This window comes from Choristoneura fumiferana, chromosome 25 (genome assembly GCF_025370935.1).
Source record: "Choristoneura fumiferana chromosome 25, NRCan_CFum_1, whole genome shotgun sequence".
Taxonomy (NCBI): domain Eukaryota; kingdom Metazoa; phylum Arthropoda; class Insecta; order Lepidoptera; family Tortricidae; genus Choristoneura; species Choristoneura fumiferana.
Window position 1 is genome coordinate 4527106 of NC_133496.1, and position 12218 is coordinate 4539323.

The following is a 12218-nucleotide window of genomic DNA, read 5'->3' on the forward strand; positions in this document are numbered from 1 at the left end:
ACTGCAACTGCACATATTTTTTAAAGTAAATACAATTCAGCACTGTGTATGTTTTACTGTTTTCATGCGAGTGTGCACACTCCAATTCAATAGAATCTGACAATCCTGTAGACACTTCCAGCCTACTAATATAAACACCGGGCTGCCTAAGGCTTTGTGATGTGACTATTATTCTTTTTGATTCCTTTTAGATGATAATTGCAACAACAGGGACATATATAATCAAGTGTGCCCACGATAGGGTGTCTTAAATATGTAGAAAATTGACAGATTCTATTGAATTGTACTTTAGGTAGTTCCACGAGAGTTGAAGTGAATGATTAGTGATTACACACACAGCTACAACATGCAATGGCATGTGACAGAAGGATTTTGACATTTACTCATTCATTTCATTCATTCTCCCTTTGTGCAATCAGTTCTTTTTGTAGCTGTGTGTGTAATCATTCACTTCAACACTCGTGACATTATCTATACACTATACATGTGTGTGTTTTATGGTTGTTTTCGATTATAAAGCGTTTACTTTGAAAAAAAAAACACTAATAATAATAATAATAATAATAATAATTTATTTCCAAAATAATACACATCAGCAACATACAAAGTAATATCTGGCAGACCCCAAACTAGGCAGAGCCTGTATCTTGGGGCCTTGGAGTGCACTATGCTATTTAAAAGATTATCATACATATCCGCAATACCTAGTAGACGCGAAGTGGAACTTGAAGTAAAATGAAGGTAAACACCAATACAATTTAACAAAACTAACATAACTAACTTACTAAAGTAATAACTAAATAACATTTGTGATTTTCATTTTGCCGATAAAACGCAAGCACTCGAAGCTCTTATTTTCTTCTGAATATATGTGTAATTTTGAAATGAAAGTGATTCGTTTCTTGGAGAGTGTCTAGACTTCATTAATTAAGTACCTTAGTACTTAGTTATAAAAACAGAAAAGGCAAAGTCAAAAGATCTTTATTCAATTTAAGCTAGGTGTTATACCGGGTGTGGCCTGTAACACGGGCAAATAATTAAAACGTAGTTCGTACTCGTCAAACTCAACAACATTAGTTCAGCGACTTTTAAAAATAATTATATTTTTTTTATACGAGTACCTAATATTACCTCGACGTTTGGTTGATACCGAACTGGTTATAGTTTTTTTTTTGACATTAATAAGTGCTTGTGAGGTATACAGCGTGTGGCCCAGTTTCTTCGAAGTTTATTATTTAAAGTTTATTCGAAGAAACAATGTTAAGTAAAATGTTTGCAATTTGTAGCGTGACAGGTGACGTCAGCTGGGTTCTAGGATGGCGTACATTGATTTCACGATTAAGTTTAATAGAAAAAAATAAAGTTAAGTTTTGATTTTCTTTAAGTGGGACCACGATGAACCAATTACCGGTGACCTATAGAGCCTCTTTTTTAATATTATCCCCGGTTCTGGGCCACACACTGTATACCTCACAAGCACTTATTAATGTAAAAAAAAAACTATAACCAGTTCGGTATCAACCAAACGTCGAGGTAATATTAGGTACTCGTGTGTTTTAGCGTGATAAGTTCCGTTTGTGGTATTTTGACTATGTCTAGGGACTCTAGGGTAGTATCGGGTGGCTGTTTTTTTTTTGTTTTTTTTTTATATTTATTATTAGATCAGTAGAGATATTTGTTCTCGGTCGTCTGGATTGTGGCGTAAAATCAGTGTTTTGCTCCTTCGAGCAATGTTGACTGTTGACCACTGAACCATGGCCGTTTTGTACTGTAGCACACAAACTATATTAAATGTTTACTTTTAAGTTTAAACTAATATTTTGTAACTGTACCTGTCTTATCTTGATTGTGTGTTGGCAGTACCAAATTATTATCTATCTAGTGGGATATTTTCCACCCGATTTTAACACACACTTGTCTGGTTTTATGAGGGCTTTTTAAAAGGCCCCTTTTTTCAATTTCTAAAGCAAACGATCCCTAAACATAGAAATAAAAGCTTGTAAAAGGCATTCAGATTAAACCTGCTAGGTATTATTTCAGTTGTTACTAATACGCAGCGGTTTTTCATCTTTTGAAACTTTTGTTCTTACACTCCAAAAATTCCTCAGTATTATTTTAGAGTTTTTGCTAGCAATCATTCGAGTCAGTGATTCTACTCAACTACATTTAATATAGGCGTGGAATAGTTTTTATTGCTTTTTTTTTAACCGTTGTCCAGTTTTCGTGTGTTTTTATAAACTTCAACCTTTAGTATCTACTTTGAAAAAGCTTTATTTTACCTAATTTGAATTAATTGTTGAATTAAATGTGGAATTACATTTGAAATTTACCACGAGCTTTGGGGTGAAGGAAAACATCGTGAGGAAACCTGCTCAAACCCGCGAAGAGATTCAATGGTGCGTGCGAAGTTCCCAATCCGCACTGGGCCCGCGTGGGAACTATGGCCCTCGTGTTCTGAGAGGAGGCCTGTGCCCAGCAGTGGGACGTATATAGGCTGGGATGATGATGATGAATTAATTGTTGACGAATAATATTAAACTCAATTGTGCAATTATAAGTGAAGTCTTTAACCGCCAGCCATCACCGGTGATCGCTGAATTTAACCTCCAAATTGACATCCGCGTTGTGAGCAATGTGTTTGTCATGAAGCAATAGCAACGCTTCATTAACCTATTCTCGCTTAGCGCAGCTCTAGTGAAAACACCTCAGTGGAAAATAGAAGAGATTGCTCTGACTGAACCGATAGGCCGCCATCGCTTGAGCTATCTTTGGGGGCGGCAGACGTGAACTTGCCTTCGAAATCCAAAAGCTTAATGGTTACTTGACCTGAAATGTATATTTCAGAACTAAATTTTTGTTATTATTATTTTAAAATTTATGACGGTGGAAGCATTCTACACTTCCACTGAACGTAGATATAGTTTAGTTATAGTTAGTGTTTAGTATTGTAACTAAGGGACCCCATACATACCTGTATTTCTTTTATTATTATTTTTTGTATTTTTTTTCTTTAATTGTCTAATATAGTTTTTAAGTATTTTATTTGTAATTATATTTTTATGAAAAAATGACTTTCTGCCAAGATTCTTCTTGGCAATGATGGTCTTTCCGAAAGCGCTGGTAGTTAAAAAAAATGACGTGTAAAAGTGCCCATTGCGGCCTATTTACTGAATAAATCATTTGAATTTGACTTTTTGAATTTGAATTTTGCTTACTTTGTAATTTTCTCTCTGTGTACCTACATGTTTTCTGTATCGCTAACTATTGTGTCTTTAATCGAACAATTTTTGTATTCATCACCATCATCAGCCTACAGCAGTCCAGTGCTGGACATAGGCTTCTTCCATGGCGCGCCACAACACTCTTCAGCCCCTCGCATCCATCCGCCGCCAGCGACCCTCTTAAGATCGTCCATCCACCGTGCCTCAGGACGCCCTACACTTTTATTTTAACGTATTGTTTAACGAATTTAAGTGCTGAACGCTTTTGAGTTAATTCAGCCATTTTCTTTTGTTACTAGTTTTTTGGTTCCATTGTGCTTGAACTCGAAATATAAAAAAAAAACAGTGACACTGTTCGAGACATTTTTAAAGACGCTGTTTCTGCCTAAATTAAATCTTAGACTGATTCCGCCACTAAATTATTATTAAATTTGTTTTTATTCTTATACTTAGATCCAAAAGAGCGAACCCGAGTGGCAGTACGAGACCCGTCGCTTGCTACGTTTCACGGCGTCGTCTCTCAACATCGGCAACGAGGAATTCCGACCTTATCTGCCCAAGCATCTGTGGCAGTGGCATCTCTGCCATATGTAAGTGCTTATTTGTACCGCGGCTTGTCTCGTGTGAACTATTATGGTCCGGCGACCGCGGGAGTTAGTATAATTTCGCCTAAAGAGCAGCTGGTCTAAGTAGCAAGTGGTCTAGAAAGTTCCCCGAATGTCCAGTACGTCAAATTTAAATTCAAATTCTTTATTGCATAGCACATTACAGTACCTACTATTACAAAGGTCCTAAAAACTAAACAAACGTACAACTAACTATATGTGACGCCCTGCAAGGGCACAGCAAATTAATGAGTAGGCAGGTGATGTCTTATTGATGTTACTTCAGTCAAAATTATAATCATTAAAAGGTAATTATAATTATAATCATTATAGGTCTCCGTTCCAGAAATTATAATTCTATGATTTAAATTCGACGGAGCTCATCTTCAGAGCAACACAGCCGTTCACCATGCTACCTTATTTATGTTTTAGTGTGGTGATAGATGGTTTTGTGTTATTTGCAGTGTGGAGGTGGAGAAACTGCATGAACACACATTTCTTGCATAAACGTAGCTATCATAATGTCCGGGGTGAGCAAAGTAATTAATTTAGTTAATTGATATTAACCTCAGCAAAGTAACACCTGATTAAATAAATTATATTTTAACTGTTGGAAAACCAAGAGAATGAGCTACCAGTCAGATTCTTTTTGATATAGGTATTTTTTTTTTGTTTTCCTTTGACTTTAACAAATACCTACCTGCGAATATATGTATAAAGCAGTCTATCTTTGAAATTCCACATGTTTTGGAAGTCACTTAAAGATGACTTTTTTTACTACTACAGTTTGCTAATAGTGAATATTAAATTTTGACATACCTAAGTATTATACGAAACCATCAGTGCAAGAATCCGACTCGCACTTGGCCAGTTTTTTACATATCTCAAAAGTACCTCTACTCTACTCCAAATTTTGAATTTATTTCGCTGCATTGTGGTAGCCATCAAAGAACAGTAATAAAGATACGCCATACGAAGCAAAAAACACTTAAAAAGAAATCCACTTGAGGAAAAGACGTTAAAAATCAAAGGTGAAGCAAAGTCTGATAACAAACTTGCTTGTGTAATTTAGGGAAAACTGGCAAAGGTAGAAAGAAATCTAAGACTGAGGACTCGTAGGAAATTTCACAAATTCACTATCGGCGTGATTATTTTTGAAAATTAAAATAGCGTAGTATTCATTAATTAAGATTAGACAAATTTTAATTTACAAAAATTAAATAAGTACAGTGTTTACAACTGAAAGAAATGATTAAAATTACAAAAACCAGCCAAGAGCGTGTCGCACATGCCCAAGATAGGGTTCCGTAGCCATTACAAAAAAATCAAGTAATATTTTTCTAAGGATTTCGTATTGTGTACGGAATCTTTCAAGTTTACGTATATACTACTAATTCTCATGAAATCTTATCGGTTATAATTTTTCTTGTAAATTTGATATACTTACTACTATCCTGAATTTTTTCAAAATTTTCCACCCAACCGTTTAGATTTTAGAGGGGGGCGGGGACGCACGACTAATGAAAATTTGCACTTTAAAGTGGAATATTTCGCAAATACATTACTGAATCGAAAAATCGTAAAGGCAACCCCCAATGGTTTTAAAATACCATTCTAACGATACCCCACACTATAGGGTTAGTCGAGAAAAAAAAATACCCCTACTTCACGTCTATGGGAGGTATCCTAAAAAAAAATTTTTATTGTTCTTTATTTTACCAGTTTCTCGGCGTGACTGATATGTAATTCAGACCAAATTACAGCTTTCTAGTACTAACGGTCTCTGAGCATAGCCGCGGACAGACAGACAGAAGGACAGACATGCCGAAAGTACAAGGCTTCCTACTTGACTACGGAACCCCTAAAAATGATCGTTTAGTCAAATAAACTTTGGAAAACATTGATTAACGAAAAATAATACTATCCTTGACATTTCAAAATTTGGTGGGTAGACTCAGTCCATGATTTCGAGCTGAAAAAACAGGGTACCTTCCAAATTTTGATGAAATCGGAGAGATAAACTCAGGGTACAACGGTAGACAGAAATGCCCTTTTACGGGATGACCGTAAAGTGTCAAAATTTGGAGTTGAAATAAAATACAAAAAGACTCCAAAAAACAATCCTAATTTTCAACCAGTTGACCACTAGCCCACACGGCTTAATAAACGCGCGCTTTTTTAATGGGGGTTTTCCGGCTAATGATGATAATGATGGTGTCAAGAGATGGAACCCTAAAACCTCGAACTGTGGCATAATCTGGCAATTCTAGCAGACAATAAGGACTGATTTCAACGCTGGAATTGTATTTGGGACAATCGGGATCCCCTTAATACGCTTAAGTAGGCAGTTCTTTTGAATCCGGTTTTTATTATAATCTTTCGTTACGGAAACTTAATTCGGGCGATGACTAGGCGGGATGCGTAGGATGCTTAATGGTTTTTATTTTAGGGGTTCGTGAAAAATTCAGTCAAAATGTATTTATGCAATTTACGCTATATAATGTCGGCGGGCGATCGTAAAATCCGCCAGATCACGAAATTCCTAGACATATCGTGTAATGGTGCCATTTCATGAATTGGCTAAGGGACATCCGCCATATCTTTAAAAGCTCACCGTTTTACGATTTGCCTAGTGACGTTTAGGCAGATCATGAAATTCCTAGGCATTTCATGAAACGCCGCCATATTGGTCCTGGCACTTCGCCGGCCGGTGCCGCGGCACGCTCGCTTCGCTCGCTCGGCTCCTGCGTTGTGGTCACAATTTATACTAACAACTCGCTTCGCTCGTCGTACCAAATTTTTCCTTTTTTTCGGCATATCACGATGTGCCCGGTATAGGGCTAGGAATATCGACGAATGTTGCTCTAATCTGCCGTATTGTCTTTCGGGTACATCGTGATATGCCTGGCCAACTTTTAATTTCATGATCTGGCGGATTTTACGATCGGCCGCCGACATATATAACCGCTGAATCTCAAAAAAATTACTTGAAATTTGGTACGAGTTTGGATGACAATATACCAAACTACAGTCAACCAAAAGAAGAGTCAGCAAAAAAGCTTGTATTAAATTGATTCAGTAATAGCCTTAGTCTCTAGCCTTGAAAAGCTCTAGATTGTATGTAACACACACACACACACACACACACACACACGTTTTTGTATTGTATTTTAAACGCTTTATTGTACATTAATGAAATTAACAATCACACAGGTTCTACCTAGTTCGGGCACCAGTCTCCCACACAAGCGTGTTATAGTCAAACTACGCATTAAATAGTAGGAAATTTAAATTGTTATTTTATAACTTGGTGGATGGGAGAAATAAATAAAATTATTATTATTATTATCCAGAAATTATATAGAAATTACATACTAACACACCAAGGCTTAATACAGGTATTATTTGTCCTACAGGCATTACCACAGTATGGAGGTGTTCGCCACATTCGATATCTTCAATACCACTACAGGAGACAGGGTTGCTGAGGGCCACAAGGCTTCCTTCTGCCTAGAAGACAACACTTGCCTGCCCGGAGTGGAGAAGAAGTATTCCTGTAAGAACTACGGGGACCAAGGTACAATATTAATTTGGATAAGAATCTTATTAGTGATGAGCTATATTCTGTGTATAAATAATTATTACATGAGGACGTGTGGATTTTTTAACGCTACCGGGAGGAAAAGTACTAAACTTAATGGGATCCTTTTGACTGCCATTACTTGATAAGTCATAATGTAATGATTGTCAAAATTATTGTTAATCATACTTTTTTTTTCGCTGAAACAGTACATTTTTCATAATTTTTAAATGGTCACCTGTAGAATTCTATAGGTCGATATAGACCCATACTTAAGACAAGTCTCTTCTTTCCATTCTCCATACAAACGTACGTAACAGTCACATTTGAAAACTACTTATGCAATAGAAATAGATGAAATTTTGTAAGTATGGACTCGACGTAATTATCATAGGCCTTTGGTTTTTCAGATTTCCATATAAATGAGTAATATCAGAATTACTTATTAGAGCTCAAAAGTCGACAAAAAAAAGATGTCAACTTTGCACGAGAATTACAGACTAATAAAGCATTTTTACAAAAATGGAAAAAACCACAGGCATAGAAATTGTAAAATGTCATTTATTTCTGTGCTATAATTTTCGTATAATATGAGGAAACTAAATCCAAAATTCAACCGTCCAAATCTTGAAAAGCCTACAGCTATCTCGATATAAATTACGGACGTCGTTGCGGAAGGCATGGGGGGGACGGTGCGAGCGCTTATGTAACGAGCGATAAAGATAGCAATATCCCAAACGAATACCTAACGCGGCCGCGCGGCCGGCAGGGAAACTTCTCTTAATACTGAAGATTAATAAGGCAATTTACTTCCTTTGATTATTTTTTATTTTATTTTTGACGATGGTTTGAACACTTCAGCTGGAGTACCATCACACTGATAGTGCCAGCCCTAAAAAAAATGCATTAACAGACTAGGCACAGTAAGAAATATTATATTAATAACCTAACCAACAAAAAGTTGAAAACCCCCAACTTTCACTTCATAGTTTAATATCTCAAAAACGGCTTAACCGATTTGGATGAAACATGTCTAAGAACCATCGCTAGAAAACCTGATTTCAAATAAAAAAATCGCATTCAAATCGGTCCACCCGTTTAAAGGTCCGTTTATATAATTAATATTATTTTTTCTGCTACGGCACGTGTCTGGCACGCTCAATGTCTGTAGGTATAAACGGGAGTTACGTTGCCACAGACACAGACACACATAGCGGTCAAACTTATAACAACCCTCTTTTTGCGTCAGGGGTTAAAAATCATAGATTCAAATGCAAAATAATTAAATATATTGACTAAACAACGCTAGAGTAATTAATACAATACATGATACATACATCCTTTTATTAGGTACTAACTATTTTTTAACCGACGAAAAAAACGGTGTCGACGCGTATATTATATATTTAGTCGCTGATTGTACGTTATGACCAGGCATAACTTTTTACAGAGTAGTCTGATTTTCATAATTCTTTTTTTATTAGATAGGGCATACCTTGACGTTGGTATTATATACATTTGGGAAAAAAAAACACCCCAAGGGTGGGAAAAAAGTATAAAATAAATACTTTTTAACAAAAAAATTGCACCGCCGAAAAAACTGAAAAGCAAAAAATAATACCTTTTTTGTTTGACCTTAATCTAGGTACCAGTTTGAACTCGGTGCCAGGAGGAGTGATAAAAGCCCATCAGGTAGACGAATATAGGTCCATTCCTCCTGGCTCGCTTATTTAAATGTTTATTTTGGTTTGTTATGCTAACAAATCTATGAATAATCATCTGGTAACACGGTGAACAGTTGTGTTGCCCTAAGAATGAGCTCTGATTGAGTTCAAAACTGGTAAGTGTAGTGTGGTGGTGTTTGTGATAGTTGAGTTCGTGTGATTTGTGTGTGTTCTTACAATGTGGAGGTGGAGGAGCGCTGCATGAACACACATTTGTTACATATACGTAGCTATCACAAGGTCGCGGGTGAGCAAAGTAATTGTTTTTAGTTCATTTACTTCGTTAAAGGTATTTGATTTCCAAGAAATACAAGACAGTTTTAAGTGAACCTCTTCTCAGTGGATAAAAAGACATTAATTCTCTCCCTGCTTTTATAGTATTTTCGGTTCAATTCAATCGTTAATTTATATCCTCTCTCAATCTTAGAGCATATTTTATTTGTGGTCTGTGAATTCACTAATTTATCGTTCTTCAGTTGATAGAGAGACGTTTTATTTCAACTTTAAACAGTTTCGAAACTTGGAGCTGAATTGTAGAAGGATTTGTGATTGCATTTACTTCTATTACATTTGTAGAAAATTTTATGTAGTTAACTTTTCTACTTAAAGTTTTTACTTAACTATTCGAAAAATATTAACCTTATACTTCCTCTCCTCACCCACCATTCGCTCTACCCCCACTAGAAAAACTTTTCAATTGTGAATCAAATCAATTCTTATTAATCAAATAATCAAACACCAATTACAATTATAATTCCATCAATACACCTCTATTACATCAATACACCAGTAGGTAATACATCAGTTAGAAGAAAGAAGATGCTTCCACCGTCATAAAATAGAAAGTGAAATTCGGGTGTACGCATTAAATTATAATTTAATATTACGTTAGGGCAGAAATGCCTCTGTTTCCTCGTAAATTTTGTTTTTAACCCTCGACGCAAAAAGGGGTATTAAAGAGGTGTATTATTAACTTATTAGTTTGACGCTAATGTCTGTCTGCAAATAAAAGATTTGAATTTGAATTGGACTCTCTGTGGCATCGCAAACGAACGAACTGATTGCGATGGATTTTTTTTCACGCGTTTTTTCATTAACCCATATATGCCCAGAACTATTTTTGGTCTCCGATTTCTTCTTTAGCACAAACGTCACAAATAATCAATTTCTTTTGCAAAATCGCGCGTTAGCTGATACCTATTTTTCGGGACAAAAACGGCCCACTGGTCATATATGGGTCAAAATCATTTAAGAGTCGCCAGTACGCTCGCCGCTGATCGCATTTTCATACAAAAGTAGTTTCGTTCTAATTTACAAACAACACACTGAAGCAAAATAAAACTTTGCGACTATAATGGGAGCATCTATTTTGATGCTTATAATTTTATTAGTTTTAGTTCATATTCAATGTAACAGAATAAAATCACATTAATTATTAGTTTTGTATGTGAAATGGAAATTCTTTATTGTTGCTTTCCGTTACATTTTATTTTAAGCAAACCTAATTAAAAGAATCGTAATGGCTGTTCCCAAAGTTGCGTTTTGATCTGTGCTTGTAAATAAGAACGAAACTACGTTTGTATGGGGACACGAGCTTGCGGGGGACTCTTAAATCTTAACTATGTTTCTTTAAAATCGGTTCACTCGTTTTTGAGATATTGAACTTTAATGACTTTTTAAGTTTACATGTTATTTAATTTTTGATAACTTTCTTAAATCAAATTTAACTTAACTACCCATTAGGCTGCGGACACTTCGAACTACCTTGAAGTTTAAAGTACCCATTCCCTTAGGGTCGTCAATCCTGAAGTGTTATAATAGTTTGAAACTGAGTAATCGCTCATTCGGAGATTTGAATATTATAGCAATGGGATCACTTAGGTACAGTCACCAGCATTAATATCTGCCACACACAAACACAAACACAAAAATATCTGACACGTCCTTCCGGCCCTAGAAATAGAGTCTTATCAGATATTTATGCACGCTTGTTGCGTCTGATATTGGTGCTGATGACTGTACAATTAGCATCAGAAGTAGCTGTACACTTTCATACTTTGTCCTATTACAGCCACGTACTAAACGCCATGCAAGATTGTCAATGTGTCAATGTAGGTAGAGCAAAAAAGTGATCCGCTACTTTCGATGCTGACTGTACAATAACAAGTACGTGCGTGATGAAGGACGCTGAACCTTTGATATCTACCTTAGACGGGGTGTGGCCTGTAATACTAGCAAATAATTAAAACAAAGATCATACTCGTCAAACTGAACAACATTAGTTCAGCGACTTTTAAAAATAATTAGTTTTTTAATTTTTATTACACTTTTAAGTTTATTCGAAGAAGCAATGTAAAGCAAAATGCTTGATATTTGTAGCTTGACAGGCGACGTCAGTTGTGTTTTAGGATGGCATACATTGATAGCAGTAAGTATTTATGTATGTATGTATGTATGTAAATTCTTTATTGAACAAAAAAAAATAAACAAAACACAATTGACAAACTTGAGATACTGTACAAAGGCGGACTTATCCCTTTATGGATCTCTACCAGTCAACCTTTGAGTAGATGAGAGGAGCAATCATTAGGGTCCGACAAAGAGTGAGTTTAAGGAAAAAAAAAATTGGAAGTTACTAACAGTCTACAGACAAAACTGGGGGTAAAGACTGTATAGTAACTTCCACACACATCGCATGTTAATAATGACATTTCCTACGAATAATGTGTATATACACATATACATGCGAATATAAATCAAAGAAATGTCCTCAAATTTAAGGAGAAGGTGTAAGCCACATCCTTCTCAAGCCCTCCTGAAAATCCTAAGTGGTAGTATTTAATTTGTATGAAAAAGGGAAAATCCAAAGACTCCATTATTTTTAATAGTGCTGAACTAATGTTGTTCAGTTTGACGAGGACGATCTATGTTTTAATTTTTTTGCGGCACCACCGGTATAAAGTCCGTCCCGCATACACTAGTGTCTCAGTGAGCCTATAGACCTTGTGAGTTTGTCTTTCTTTACGTACTGGCTCCGTCATCATAATCATCATAATTAATTATCATTATCCCAGCCCATATAAGTTCG

The 12218-nt window shown here is 35.8% G+C and overlaps 1 protein-coding gene across 1 annotated transcript in view; it reads left to right on the forward strand.

The window, feature by feature from the left end:
- The window catches only part of LOC141442462 (lysyl oxidase homolog 2-like), a gene marked incomplete at its 5' end in the record, with an annotated part of 32113 nt that overhangs the window by 14953 nt on the left and 4942 nt on the right, over positions 1–12218 (forward strand). The window contains 2 exon segments of the mRNA XM_074107468.1: positions 3675–3811; positions 7243–7403. Coding sequence (XP_073963569.1) covers positions 3675–3811; positions 7243–7403 — 298 coding nt within the window.